Below are 15,979 nucleotides of genomic sequence, written 5' to 3' on the forward strand. Positions count from 1 at the left end.
TTGAACAACCCCATGCCATGATTAGATAGTGAAAAAACACACCAATCTCTTTCATAATTTCTTTAAACAATAAAAGCTAATTGACGAACATTTCTGAAAATGGATTTATAGCGTTTTTGAATGAAACTCTTCTTAAGTTTCCCCATCTGAGCTCAGAGTAGATGAGAGACGTAATGTTTGTCTCTGTTGTGTTGAAGTCCAATCAAGCAGGAGAGACCAGCCTCCCCTGTACCCAGCTGTGTGTCCATGAAGAGTGATTGGTCTATGGATCGTCCTATAATGTTTAGAGAGGGATACTTTTTTACTGAACAAAGGTAAGAAGAACTCATGGGTCATGGTCAGTGAGTTAAACAACACTGTCTCTAGTCATTTCTCCTCTCCCATTTTACCATTTATTTTTGTTGTTTTCAAAATCCATAGGCTAAACCTTTTTTCCATTTTCATAGTCCTGAAACAATATTAAACTAACACTACATTCCCTCCCTCTGTGTGTTTGTGGGTGTGCGCATGTGTGTGTGTGTGTGTGTGTGTGTGCACTCCCTGGATGAGGAGATGTAATCTGATGTTTTGTCCACAGAAACCAACATCAGAGATCAGAGTCAGAGATTCTCAGTGGTCAGTCTTCCCAGAGTCATCAAACAGACCTGGCCTCCATCTTCAGTGTATGTGGTCCTGTTATGTACATTTGGTTTTGTTTACCTCAAGTAAAGTTGATCTGTCAATCAATCATTAATATGTTAATGTGAAAGCACTTAGTCTCTTGCTTAACTGATTTACTTGATTTATTTCAGTTGCTTGAAGAGAATATTATGACATTTGTGAAGAACGAGCTGAAGATGTTCAAGAGGATTCTTTGTCCAGAACTCCCAGAAGGCTTTGAGAGTCAGAAGCAGGATAAGGAATTGGTGGACGCTGAAGATGAGAAGCAGGAGAGCAGTGCCAGAGAGGGGGCTCTGAAGATCACACTGCACGTCCTGAGGAAAATGAACCAGAAGGAGCTTGCTGACACACTGGAGAAAAGTAAGAGCTGTCTGCCTCATGTTGAATGCTGTTTTAGAACATTTAAAAGCTGTAGCTAAAGTACAGCTAAAGTAGCTGTGTAACTCAATGATATTGTAGCAGCCTTAACACAACACCTAGTGACCTCATCAAGTAGCAGCAGGGATGTGTTGTGGAGAGAGAGAGAGAGAGAGAGAGAGAGAGAGAGAGAGAGAGAGAGAGTGAGAGAGAGAGTGAGAGAGAGAGAGATAGAGAGAGAGAGAGAGAGAGAGAGAGAGAGAGAGAGAGAGAGAGAGAGAGAGAGAGAGAGAGAGAGAGAGAGAGAGAGAGAGAATTAATGATACCATCAGTAATACCAATAATGATATAAATTTACAAATTTTAATTTAGACAGAGAAGAGGAGAGACAGAGTAGAGAGAGAGACAAGATTAATAATACTAGTAATACTAATACTAGTATAATAAACAATGTAATACTTTTATTAAAATGTTTATAACAGTCCTAGAATACTTTACAATACTGTAGGCATTAAAACAGATGCAATATTAATATCCTCTGTGTTATTTCTTCATTCAGATGAGCTTGCTGTGATTTGCCAACGTGAACTCAAATCTAATCTAAAGAAGAGGTTTCAATGTGTATTTGAGGGGATCGCTAAACAAGGAAACCCAACACTTCTTAATAAGATCTACACAGAGCTCTACATCACAGAGGGTGGAACAGGAGATGTCAATAATGAACATGAGCTGAGACAGATTGAGACAACAACGAGGAAACAATCAAGACCAGAGACTGCAATCAAATGTAACGACATCTTCAAACCCTTAACTGGACAAGACAAACTTATCAGAACTGTGCTGACAAAGGGAGTTGCTGGCATTGGAAAAACAGTCTCTGTGCAGAAGTTCATTCTGGACTGGGCTGAAGGAAAAGCAAATCAGGATGTCCAATTTGTATTTTCATTCCCTTTCCGGGAGCTGAATTTGATGAAAAAGGAAAAACAGACTTTCATTGAACTTCTCAATCACTTCTCAATGGAAACCAAAGAATCAAGAATCTCCAACTACGACAAGTACAAAGTTCTGTTAATCTTTGATGGTCTGGATGAGTGCCGACTGCCCTTAGACTTCCAGAAGAACAAGATCTGTTGTGACGTCACAGAGTCAACCTCAGTGGATGTTCTGCTGACAAATCTCATCAAGGGAAATCTGCTTCCCTCTGCTCTCCTCTGGATAACTACCCGACCTGCAGCAGCCAATCAGATCCCTTCAGGGTGTGTTGAGCAGGTGACAGAGGTACGAGGGTTCAATGACCCACAGAAGGAGGAGTACTTCAGGAAGAGATTCAGTGATGAGGACCTGGCCAGCAGAATCATCTCACACATAAAGACATCAAGGAGCCTCCACATCATGTGCCACATTCCAGTCTTCTGTTGGATTTCTGCCACAGTCCTTGAACACATGTTGAAACATAAGACAGAAGAGATGCCCAAGACTCTGACTGAGATGTACTCACACCTTGTGGAGTTTCATACCAAACAGAAGAATGAAAAGTATCTTGGGAAAGAAGAGACAGGTCCACACTGGAATAAAGAGATCATTCTGTCACTGGGAAAACTGGCTTTTCAACAGCTTGTGAATGGCAATCTGATTTTCTATGAAGAAGACCTGAAAGATGCTGGCATTGATGTCAATGAAGCCTCAGTGTACTCAGGATTGTGCACACAGATCTTTAAAGAGGAATGTGGGCTGTACCAGGACAAGGTGTACTGCTTCGTGCATCTGAGCATTCAGGAGTTTCTGGCTGCTGTATATGTGTTCCTCTCATTTATCAACAACAATGAGAATCTAATGGATGAACCTCAATCATTGTCCAAATACTTTTTTGTGCTGTTCAGAGACAAGCCTGAAGTTACTTTCTACAAGAGTGCTGTGGATAAAGCCTTACAAAGTGAGAAAGGAAACCTGGACCTGTTCCTCCGCTTCCTTCTGGGCCTCTCACTGGAGTCCAATCAGAAGCACTTACGAGGTCTAATGACAAAGACAAGAAGCAGCTCACAGAGCCATGAAAAAACAGTCAAGTACATCAAGGAGAAGATCAGGGAGAATCCCTCTCCAGAGAGGTGCATCAATCTGTTCCACTGTCTGAATGAACTGAATGACCATTCTCTAGTGGAGGAGATCCAAAGCTACCTGAGATCAGGAAGTCTGTCAAAAGCCAAACTGTCACCTGCACAGTTGTCAGCTCTGGTCTTTGTGTTGCTGACTTCAGAAAAGGAGCTGGATGTGTTTGACCTGAAGAAATACTCCAGATCAGAGGAAGGTCTTCTGAGGCTGCTGCCAGTGGTCAAAGCCTCCAGAGCTGCTCTGTGAGTACATAAAATGACATTTAAGTACTAATCATCTGGAAAAAATATTCAGTTTAGAGAAATATATGTATTATAATATGTATATAATATATAGTATTACATTGAAAAACTTACTGAATCAGTGCATTGGTGTTCACATTTGTATAACAATATGACCATGCAATTCTAGGAGATGGAAGATTAATCTATATGTTGTTTAAGAGAATAAACCAAATGCATCTGCCATTGTCCTTCTACACTACTGGTGTTAAATTAACAGTGTGTTTGTGAAATCATGATGATCTCTTTGCAGGCTGTCATTCTGTGGACTCACAGAGAAAGGCTGTGCTTCTCTGGTCTCAGCTCTGAAGTCAAACCCCTCACACCTGAGAGAGCTGGATCTGAGTAACAATGTCATGAAGGATTCAGGAGTGAAGCTGCTCTCTGCTGTCCTGGGGAATCCCCACTGTAAACTGGAGACTCTGAGGTCAGGATTCCTGTAGTTGGTCAACAAGTGATAACTGTTCACCAGATCCACATGTGTTTACCAGGCACATATAGTCCACACCATATGTGCTTGGACAGTGAAGCTTACAGTTTTGCATTTGGTGCTATGCTCCAGCATTTTGGATTTCAGATTGAATGTTTCATTATAGAATGTCACCTTTTATTTGATGTTAATAATTGTTAATGGTGAGAGGTTAGCATGTTTTGTTGTAGCCTCTGTAACTTTCTCACTCATTATTATTCATGATTCAATCATGATCTTTCTCAATCATGGAATCATCAGGATTACTTTAGTAGTGTTTAGAAACATGTTATCTACTCACAGAAAGAAAATTACTCACCACCAAAGAATAGCAGTGTGGTTTTAATATGATTTGACTCTTTGCAGGCTGTCAGGCTGTCTATTCAAAGAGGAAGGCTGTGCTTCTCTGGTCTCAGCTCTGAAGTCAAACCCCTCACACCTGAGAGAGCTGGATCTGAGTAACAATGACCTGAAGGATACAGGAGTGAAGCTGCTCTCTGCTGGACTGGGGAATCCCCACTGTAAACTGGAGACTCTGAGGTCAGTATTCCTGTATCACTCAATGAACGCACACTCATTGGACACACACACACACTGGACACGGACACACACACACTGGACACACACACACACACACAATGATTAATTCAATAGTGTTTAGAAAAATGTTATCTACTGTTAATAATGATACATTAATTCATGTATATACAGTACCAGTCAAAAGTTTGGACACACCTACTCATTCAAGTGTTTTTCTTTATTTTTACAATTTCTACATTGTAAAATAATAGTGAAGACATTAAAACTATGAAATAACACATATGGAATCATGTTGTAACCAAAAAAGTGTTAAACAAATGAAAATATATTTTATATTTGAAATGTTTCAAATAGCCACCCTTTGTCTTGATGACAGCTTTGCACACTCTTGGCATTCTCTCAACCAGCTTCACCTGGAATGTTTTTCCAACAGTCTTGAAGGAGTTCCCACATATGCTGAGCACTTGTTGGCTGCTTTTCTTTCACTCTGCGGTCCAACTCATCCCAAACCATCTCAATTTGGTTGAGGTCGGGTGATTGTGGAGGCCAGGTCATCTGATGCAGCACTTCATCACTCTCCTTCTTGGTAGAATAGCCCTTGCACAGCCTGGAGGTGTATTGGGTCATTGTCCTGTTGAAAAACAAATGATAGTTCCACGATGCCCAAACCAGATGGGATGGCGTGACGCTGCAGAATGCTGTGGTAGCCATGCTGGTTAAGTGTGCCTTGAATTATAAATAAATCACAGACAGTGTCACCAGCAAAGCAACCCCAAACCATAACACCTCCTACTCCATGCTTTACGGTGGGAACTAAACATGCAGAGATCATCCGTTCACCCACACCGCTTCTCACAAAGACACGGCGGTTCGAACCAAATATCTCAAATTTGGACTCCAGACCAAAGGACACATTTCCACCGGTGTAATGTCCATTGCCCATGTTTGTTGGCCCAAGCAAGTCTCTTCTTCTTATTGGGGTCCTTTAGTAGTGATTTCTTTGCAGTAATTCGACCATGAAGGCCTGATTCACACAGTCCCCTCTGAACAGTTGATGTAGAGATGTGTCTGTGACTTGAACTCTGTGAAGCATTTATTTGGGCTGCAATTTCTGAGGCTGGTAACTCTAATGAATGTATCCTCTGCAGCAGAGGTAACTCTGGGTCTTCCATTCTTGTGGTGGTCCTCATGAGAGCCAGTTTCATCATAGCGCTTGATGTTTTTAGCGACTGCACTTGAAGAAATGTTCAAAGTTGTTGAAATGTTCCGTATTGACTGGCCGTCATGTCTTAAAGTAATGATGGACTGTCATTTCTCTTTGCTTATTTGAGCTTGTTCTTGCCATAATATGAACTTGGTCTTTTACCAAATAGGGCTATCTTCTGTATACCCCCCTACCTTGTCACAACACAACTGATTGGTTCAAACACATTAAGAAGGAGAGAAATTCCACAAATTAACTTTTAAGAAGGCACACCTGTTAATTGAAATGCATTCCAGGTGACTACCTCATGAAGCTGGTTGAGAGAATGCCAAGAGTGTGCAAAGCTGTCATCAAGGCAAAGGGTGGCTATTTGAAGAATCTCAAATATAAAATATATTTTGATTAATTTAACACTTTTTTGGTTACTACATGATTCCATATGTGTTATTTCATAGTTTTAATGTCTTCACTATTATTCTACAATGTAAAAAATAGTAAAAATAAAGGAAAACCCTTGAATGTGTAGGTGTGTCCAAACTTTTGACTGGTACTGTATATATACATATATGAATAGATATGGCAGGTTTCAGTACACTGATGTATCTGACATTGTTGAAAGACTATATTTTCACACCAAAGAATAGCAGTATGATTTTTAATATGATTTTACTTTTGTAGGCTGTCAGGCTGTCTAGTCACAGAGGAAGGCTGTGCTTCTCTGGTCTCAGCTCTGAAGTCAAACCCCTCACACCTGAGAGAGCTGGATCTGAGTAACAATGACCTGAAGGATTCAGGAGTGAAGCTGCTCTCTGCTGGACTGGGGAATCCCCACTGTAAACTGGAGACTCTGAGGTCAGTATTCCTGTAGTTGGTCAACAAGTGATAACTGCTCACCAGATCCATATGTGTTTACCAGGCACACATAGTCCACACCATATGTGTTTGGACAGTGAAGCTTACAGTTTTAAATTTGGTGCTATGCTCCAGCATTTTGGATTTGAGATATAATGTTTCATATTAGGTGACAGTATATAATGTCACCTTTTATTTGAGAGTATTTTCATACATATCTGAGTTACTGTTTGGAAATGAAATCACTTTATGTATCTAGTTCTCCCATTTGAAAAAGTCATAATAATTTGGACATATTCACTTATATTTTATTAAAGTAGTCTTAAGTTTAGTGTTTGGTCCCATATTCCTTACCCACAGTGATTACATCAAGCCTGTGATTCTACAAACTTGTTGAATGTATTTGCAGTTTGTCTTGGTTGTGTTTTGGATGATGTTTCTCCCAATAGAAACTGAATGGTGAATAATGTCCTGTCATTTTGGAGTCACTTCACTTGTATTGTCAGTAAGAATAGAAGATGTTTCTGAACACTTTTACATTCATATGGATGCTACCATGATTATGAATAATCATGAATGAATCGTGAATGATGATGAATGAGAAAGTTACAGAGGATCAAGGATCATACCCCCTCTGTTATTGGTAATGGTGAGAGGTTAGCATGTTTTGTTGTAGCCTCTGTAACTTTCTCACTCATTATTATTCATGATTCATTCATGATTTTTCTTCATCATGGCATCATCAGGATTAATTCAGTAGTGTTTAGAAAAATGTTTTCTACTCACTTAGACATAAAATTACTCCAGTCATCATCCACCATTCAGTTACTGTTGGACAAAACATAACCCAAATCACAACCAAAACAAACTGCAAATGCAACCAACGAGTTTACAACCAAATACTCAACTTTTGACTACTTTAATACACTATAATAGAATTGGTCAGAATACTTATGACTTCTTCAAATGGGGGGACAAGATACATAAAGTGCTTTATTTTCTAAATGGTGAAACGGATATGTATTAAAATACCCTCAAATAAAAGGTGACATTATATACTGTCACCTCATATGAAACATTTGATCTGAAATTAAATTTGCTGGAGTATAGAGCGACATTTAAAATGTTAGCTTCACTGTCAAAATATATATGGTGTGGACTGTATACTCAATACAATCTAAATCTGATACCTCATGGTCTGTCTTTTGACTGATACTGCTTTTTAAACTGCTCTGGTCAGTCTACTCAAATATTCGTACTGTACAATTTTCTCTCTACACACAATATTAAGATTTTTTCTAATAATTATATATGTATGGCAGGTTTCAGGACACTGGTATAAATAAAAATGTTGAAAAAATATACTGCCACTATTTTCACCACCAAAGAATAGCAGTGTGGTTTTAATATGATTTGACTCTTTGCAGGCTGTCAGGCTGTCTAGTCACAGAGGAAGGCTGTGCTTCTCTGGTCTCAGCTCTGAAGTCAAACCCCTCACACCTGAGAGAGCTGGACCTGAGCTACAATCACCCAGGAGACTCAGGAGTCAGACTGCTCTCTGCTGGACTGGAGGATCCACACTGCAGACTGGAGAAACTCAAGTATGTAGAGGGTTTATGTCAATGTTCATATCAGACATGTTGGAGTTATCAGGCTAGTTAAGACAAATATTCTGACCACCACTTGGACTAAGTTATATAAAGACTGTGTGTGTGTGTGTGTGTGTGTGTGTGTGTGTGTGTGTGTGTGTGTGTGTGTGTGTGTGTGTGTGTGTGTGTGTGTGTGTGTGTGTGTGTGTGTGTGTGTGTGTGTGTGTGTGTGTGTGTGTGTGTGTCCAGTGTGTGTGTGTCCTGTGTGTGTGTGTGGGTCCAGTGTGTGTGTGTCAAGTGTGTGTGTGTGTTTCTGCGTCCAGTGTGTGTGTGTGTTTGTGTGTGAGTGAGTGTGTATGTGTGTGTGTGTGTGTGTTTGTCCAGTGTGTGTGTGTGTGTGTGTCACACTGGACACACACACATACTGGACTCACACACACACACTGGACACACACACACACACACACACACACACACACACACACACACACACACCCTGGACACATACACACACACACACACACACACACACTAGACAAACACACACACACACTGGACAAACACACACAGACAAACACACTGGACACACACACACACACACTCACTCACACTGGACACACACACACACACACACACACACACACACACACAAACACACACACACACACACACTGGACACACACACACACTGGACACACACACACATTGGACACACACTGGACACACACACATACTTGACTCACACACACACACACACACACACTAGACAAACATTACATTACATTACATTTACGTCATTTAGCAGACGCTCTTATCCAGAGCGACTTACAAATTGGTGCATTCACCCTATAGCCAGTAGGATAACCACTTTACAATATTTTCTTCTTTTTTTTTTCTTTTTTTTTTTTGGGGGGGGGGGGGGGCTGGGGGGGTAGAAGGATTACTTTATCCTATCCCAGGTATTCCTTAAAGAGGTGGGGTTTCAAATGTCTCCGGAAGGTGGTGAGTGACTCCGCTGTCCTGGCGTCGTGAGGGAGCTTGTTCCACCATTGGGGTGCCAGAGCAGCGAACAGTTTTGACTGGGCTGAGCGGGAACTATGCTTCCGCAGAGGAAGGGGAGCCAGCAGGCCAGAGGTGGATGAACGCAATGCCTTCGTTTGGGTGTAGGGACTGATCAGAGCCTGAAGGAACAGAGGTGCCGATCCCCTCACAGCTCCATAGGCAAGCACCATGGTCTTGTAACAGATGCGAGCTTCAACTGGAAGCCAGTGGAGTGTGCGGAGGAGCGGGGTGACGTGAGAGAACTTGGGAAGGTTGAACACCAGACGGGCTGCGGCATTCTGGATGAGTTGTAGGGGTTTAATGGCACAGGCAGGGAGCCCAGCCAACAGCGAGTTGCAGTAATACAGACGGGAGATGACAAGTGCCTGGATTAGGACCTGTGCCGCTTCCTGTGTAAGGCAGGGTCGTACTCTCCGAATGTTGTAGAGCATGAACCTGCAGGATCGGGTCACCGCCTTGATGTTAGCGGAGAACGACAGGGTGTTGTCCAGGGTCACGCCAAGGCTCTTCGCACTCTGGGAGGAGGACACAACGGAGTTGTCAACCGTGATGGCGAGATCATGGAACGGGCAGTCCTTCCCCGGGAGGAAGAGCAGCTCCGTCTTGCCAGGGTTCAGCTTGAGGTGGTGATCCGTCATCCATACTGATATGTCTGCCAGACATGCAGAGATGCGATTCGCCACCTGGTTATCAGAAGGGGGAAAGGAGAAGATTAGTTGTGTATCGTCAGCGTAGCAATGATAGGAGAGGCCATGTGAGGATATGACAGAGCCAAGTGACTTGGTGTATAGGGAGAATAGGAGAGGGCCTAGAACTGAGCCCTGGGGGACACCAGTGGTGAGAGCACATGGTGCGGAGACAGCTTCTCGCCACGCCACTTGGTAGGAGCGACCGGTCAGGTAGGACGCAATCCAGGAGTGAGCCGTGCCGGAGATGCCCAGCTCGGAGAGGGTGGAGAGGAGGATCTGATGGTTCACAGTATCAAAGGCAGCAGACAGGTCTAGAAGGACAAGAGCAGAGGAGAGAGAGTTAGCTTTAGCAGTGCGGAGAGCCTCCGTGACACAGAGAACAGCAGTCTCAGTTGAATGACCAGTCCTGAAACCTGACTGGTTTGGATCAAGAAGGTCATTCTGAGAGAGATAGCAAGAGAGTTGGCTAAAGACGGCACGCTCAATAGTTTTGGAAAGAAAAGAAAGAAGGGATACTGGTCTGTAGTTGTTGACATCAGTGGGATCGAGTGTTGGTTTTTTGAGAAGGGGTGCAACTCTCGCTCTCTTGAAGACGGAAGGGACATAGCCAGCGGTCAAGGATAAGTTGATCAGCGAGGTGAGGTAGGGGAGAAGGTCACCGGAGATGGTCTGGAGAAGAGAGGAGGGGATGGTGTCAAGCGGGCAGGTTGTTGGGCGGCCTGCAGTCACAAGTCGCAGGATTTTATCTGGAGAGAGAGGGGAGAAAGAAGTCAAAGCATAGGGTAGGGCAGTGTGAGTAGGACCAGCAGTGTCATTAGACTTAACAAACGAGGATCGGATGTCGTCAACCTTCTTTTCAAAGTGGAGGGGGGGGGGGGGGGGGGGGGATTCAGCAGGGAGGAGAATGTGGCAAAGAGCTTCCTAGGGTTAGAGGCAGATGCTTGGAATTTAGAGTGGTAGAAAGTGGCCTTAGCAGCAGAAACAGATGAAGAAAATGTAGAGAGGAGGTTGTGAAAAGAAGCCAGGTCGGCAGGGAGTTTAGTTTTCTTCCATTTCCGCTCCGCTGCCCGGAGCTCTGTTCTGTGAGCTCGCAATGAGTCATCAAGCCACGGAGCTGGAGGGGAGGACCGAGCCGGCCGGGAGGATAGGGGACACAGAGAGTCAAAGGATGCAGAAAGGGAGGAGAGGAGGGTTGAGGAGGCAGAATCAGGAGATTGGAGGGAGAAGGATTGAGCAGAGGGAAGAGATGATAGGATGGGAGACGAGAGAGTAGTGGGAGAGAGAGAGCGAAGGTTGCGGCGGCGCATTACCATCTGTGTAGGGGCAGAGTGAGTAGTGTTGGAGGAGAGCGAGAGAGAAAAGGAAACAAAGTAGTGGTCGGAGACATGGAGGGGAGTTGCAGTGAGATTAGTAGAAGAGCAGCATCTAGTAAAGATGAGGTCAAGCGTATTGCCTGCCTTGTGAGTAGGGGGGGACGGTGAGAGGGTGAGGTCAATAGAGGAGAGGAGTGGAAAGAAGGAGGCAGAGAGAAATGAGTCAAATGTAGACGTAGGGAGGTTGAAATCCCCCAAAACTGTGAGGGGTGAGCCATCCTCAGGAAAGGAACTTATCAAGGCGTCAAGCTCATTGATGAACTCTCCAAGGGAACCTGGGATATTAAGCTTAAAGGATATTAAGCTTAAATGGGCTAGTGACTGTGACAGCATGGAATTCAAATGAGGAGATAGACAGATGGGTTAGGGGAAAAATTGAGAATGTCCACTTGGGAGAGATGAGGATTCCTGTGCCACCACCCCTCTGACCAGATGCTCTCGGGGTATGCGAGAACACATGGTCAGACGAGGAGAGAGCAATAGGAGTAGCAGTGTTTTCAGTGGTAATCCATGTTTCCGTCAGCGCCAGGAAGTCGAGGGACTGGAGGTTAGCATAGGCTGGGATGAAGTCAGCCTTGTTGGCAGCAGAACGGCAGTTCCAGTGGCTGCCTGAGACCTGGAACTCCAGGTGTGGGGTGCGTGCAGGGACCACCAGGTTAGAGAGGCAGCAGCCACACGGTGTGAGGCGTTTGTGTAGCCTGTGCGGAGAGGAGAGAACAGGGATAGGCAGAGGCATAGTTGACTGGCTGTAGCAAATGGCTACAATAATCCAGAGGAGATCGGAATGAAATGATCTAAACATCTGGGAAAGGAGAGAGTAGGGCCTCCCTCACCAAAACTTCCACCTCAGAAACTATAATTGTTTCACTGAACAACCCGAATAAAAACTCTCCCAACTTCCACTTTAGAAATTAGAATTGTTGTGAACTACAGCGGTTCAATATTTCAAGGAATAGACTCAACTTACTTTATTCAGCTAGCTAACTATGACACCATAGCTAACTAGCATGCTAGCATACAATAACACACAGTTTAGCACCAATACTTGGTTACAACAAACTACCAATAGTGTGTTAACACACTAAACAGATCATTCGTGTCCGTGTCTAGTTCCTTTCATAACGCAGCAATAATTAAACGTTGGCTAGCTAGCACAAATATATTGTATTTAGCTGCTACAGTACAGTTAGCTGGTCGTGTTGGCTAGCTAGCAATGGCTACTGTGTTGACTTTGTTTGAAAAACGGCTAGCTAGCTAGCTTCGTGCTACACCCGGCACCGTCGAATACAATGCTAACCTACAATAACTACCCACAACAGCCCACGATGCCTAACTATGACGCCATAGCTAACTAGCATGCTAGCATCCAATAACACACAGTTTAGCACCAATACTTGGTTACAACAAACTACCAATAGTGTGTTAACACACTAAACAGATAATTCGTGTCCGTGTCTAGTTCCTTTCATAACGCAGCAATAATTAAACGTTGGCTAGCTAGCACAAATATATTGTATTTAGCTGCTACAGTACAGTTAGCTGGTCGTGTTGGCTAGCTAGCAATGGCTAATGTGTTGACTTTGTTTGAAAAACGGCTAGCTAGCTAGCTTCGTGCTACACCCGGCACCGCCGAATACAATGCTAACCTACAATAACTACCCACAACAGCCCACGATGCCTACCTACAATACCTAACTACAATCTAAATACATAATTAAGCCTTACTCGACAAAGCCCAAGCTATGTATAACACACACACACAAACACACACACACTGGACAAACACACACAAACAAACACACTCACTCACACACTGGACACACACACACACTGGACACACTGGACAGGCAAACACACAAACACTGGACTCACACACACACACACACTGGACCCACACACGCACACACTGGACACACACCCAGACACACACACTCACACAAACACACACACAAACACACTGGACAAACACACACACACTGGACACACACACACGAACACACTGGACACACACACACAAACACACACACTCACTCACACACTGGACACACACACACACTGGACACACTGGACAGGCAAACACACAAACACTGGACCCACACACACACACACTGGACACACACACACACACACACACTGGACACACACACACACACACACACACACTCGCTGGACACACACACAGATTGGACACACACACACACTTGACATACACACACTCACACTGGACACACACATGCACACTGGACACACACATTCACTTGACAAACACACACAAACACAAACACACACACACTGGACAGACACACTGGACACTGGACACACACACACAGTGGACACACACTGGGCACACACACACACACACAAACAGGACACACACACACAAACACACACACTGGACACACACACACACACACACTGGACACACACACACACTGGACACACACTGGACACACACATACTGGACACACACACACACACACTGGACACACACACACACACAGGACACACACACGCACACTGGACACACACAGACACACACACACTGGACACACTAGACACACACACTGGACACACACACACTGGACACACACTGGACACACACACACTGGACACACACACACTCACACTGGACACACACACACACACTGGACAAACACACACACACTGGGCACACACTGGACACACACACAGATTGGACACACACACACACACACACACACACACTAGACACACACACACAAACTGAACACACACACACAAACACACACACACACACTGGATACACACACACACACACTGGACACACACACACACACAGACACACACACACTGGACACACACACAGACAAACATTCTTACCACCGCTTGTACAAAGTTATATGCTGAATGTGTGTGTGTGTCCGGTGTGTGTGTGTGTGTGTGTGTGTGTGTGTGTGTGTGTGTGTGTGTGTGAGTTCAGGTGTATCCCTCAATGACTGTCTGTTCTTCTGCTTACCGCTACAGTGTGGAACATGGTGGAGAGTACACAATGAAACCTGGACTTAGAAAATGTGAGTGTTGACTGCTGTGAAGAATATGACTAAGAATAAGTCTTAATTCAAGTGAAGTCAAAGTCAAAGACCACCATCATTACTTACTTGGTCATATTAAATATCAGCTGTAGTTCTACAGAAGCAGAAATCAGGGAGACCAAAGTTTTCAAAGAGTTGCTTTGACAATGTGTGTGTGTATGTGTGTGTGTGTGTGTGTGTGTGTGTGTGTGTGTGTGTGTGGGCGTAATTAATGGGAATAAGTGTGTTTTATATTACCATACAGTATAACATATGATCATTCAACAAATCTCAAGTTACCTTAACTTCTCCTTTTGATACCTAGAAACATCTACATTAAATGAATTAGTGAAAAGTGAGTTAACATTCTAATGTGAGTGATGATGATTTCTAATATTGTGTCTGGTTTCATCCATCAGATGTCTGTGATCTCACACTGGACCTAAACACAGTAAACAGATTCCTCTCTCTGTCTGAGGAGTACAGAAAGGTGACATGGAGGACAGAGGAGCAGCCGTATCCTGATCACCCAGAGAGATTTGAGGACCGTGGACAGGTGCTGTGTAGAGAGGGTCTGACTGGGCGCTGTTACTGGGAGGTAGAGTGGAGTGGGAGAGGGGCTGGTATAGGAGTGACATATAAAGGAATCAACAGGAGAGGATGGGGTAGTGACTGTTGGCTTGGATACAATGACAAGTCCTGGAGTCTGATCTGCTCTGACAACAGTTACTCTGCCTGTCACAATGATAATATCACTACCATAGACGTCCCCTCCTCCAGCTCCCACAGAGTAGGAGTGTATCTGGACTGGCCAGCCGGCACTCTGTCCTTCTACAGAGTCTCCTCTGACACACTGACCCACCTGAACACATTCCACTCCACATTCACTGAGTCCCTCTATCCAGGGTTTGGGGTTTATGTTGACTCCTCAGTGTCCCTGTAAATAATAACCATGGTAACACTGACACACACACACACACACTGGACACACACACACACACTGGACACACACACACACTGGACACACACACACACACTAGACACACACACACACACTAGATTCACACACACACACTGACACACTGGACACACACACACACTGGACACACACACACACTGAACACACACAAACACTTGACACACACACACACATACTGAACACACACACACACTGGACACACACACTGACACACACTGGACACAAAAACACACTTGATACACACTTACACTGTACACACACACACACACACACATACACACACACACACAACAAACACACTGAACATACACACACCGGACAAACACACACTGAACACACACACACACACACACAGGACACACACACACTGATCACAGACACACACACTGGACACACACACACAATGGACACACACACACACTGGACACACACACACACTGGACACACACACACACACACACTGAACACACACACATTGGACACACACATACACAGAGGACACACACACACTGGACACACACACTGGACACACACACACACACACACACACAGGACACACACTCATACACACTGGACACACACACATACACACTGGAAACACACACACAGCACACACACAGGACACAAACACATGACACACACACACTGGACACACACACACACACACACTGGACACACACACACACACACACTGGACACACACATACACACACAGGATACACACACACTCAGGACACACACACACACACTGGACACGGACACACA

General features: G+C 44.2%; 1 protein-coding gene across 1 annotated transcript; it reads left to right on the forward strand.

Annotated features, from left to right (window-relative positions):
• Positions 1–913: 913 nt before the first annotated feature.
• Positions 914–15,284, forward strand: LOC311140858 (NLR family CARD domain-containing protein 3-like). The gene is made up of 6 exons (XM_084176130.1): positions 914–1,020; positions 1,577–3,363; positions 6,303–6,472; positions 7,900–8,110; positions 14,193–14,235; positions 14,655–15,284. Exons 1-6 carry the CDS (start codon positions 984–986, stop codon positions 15,176–15,178), a joined length of 2,772 nt encoding a protein of 923 aa, XP_084032256.1. The 5' UTR covers positions 914–983; the 3' UTR covers positions 15,179–15,284.
• The last annotated feature ends 695 nt before the right edge of the window (positions 15,285–15,979 follow it).

This window comes from Coregonus lavaretus, assembly GCF_964263955.1.
Source record: "Coregonus lavaretus genome assembly, chromosome: 2".
NCBI lineage: Eukaryota > Metazoa > Chordata > Actinopteri > Salmoniformes > Salmonidae > Coregonus > Coregonus lavaretus.

Coding starts and splice junctions, on each gene's coding strand:
- LOC311140858 (XM_084176130.1), top strand. CDS start 984: ATGAACCAGAAGGAGCTTGCTGACACACTGGAGAAAA. Junction 1,021..1,576: donor TGCTGACACACTGGAGAAAA/GTAAGAGCTGTC, acceptor TTCTTCATTCAG/ATGAGCTTGCTGTGATTTGC. Junction 6,473..7,899: donor TGTAAACTGGAGACTCTGAG/GTCAGTATTCCT, acceptor GACTCTTTGCAG/GCTGTCAGGCTGTCTAGTCA.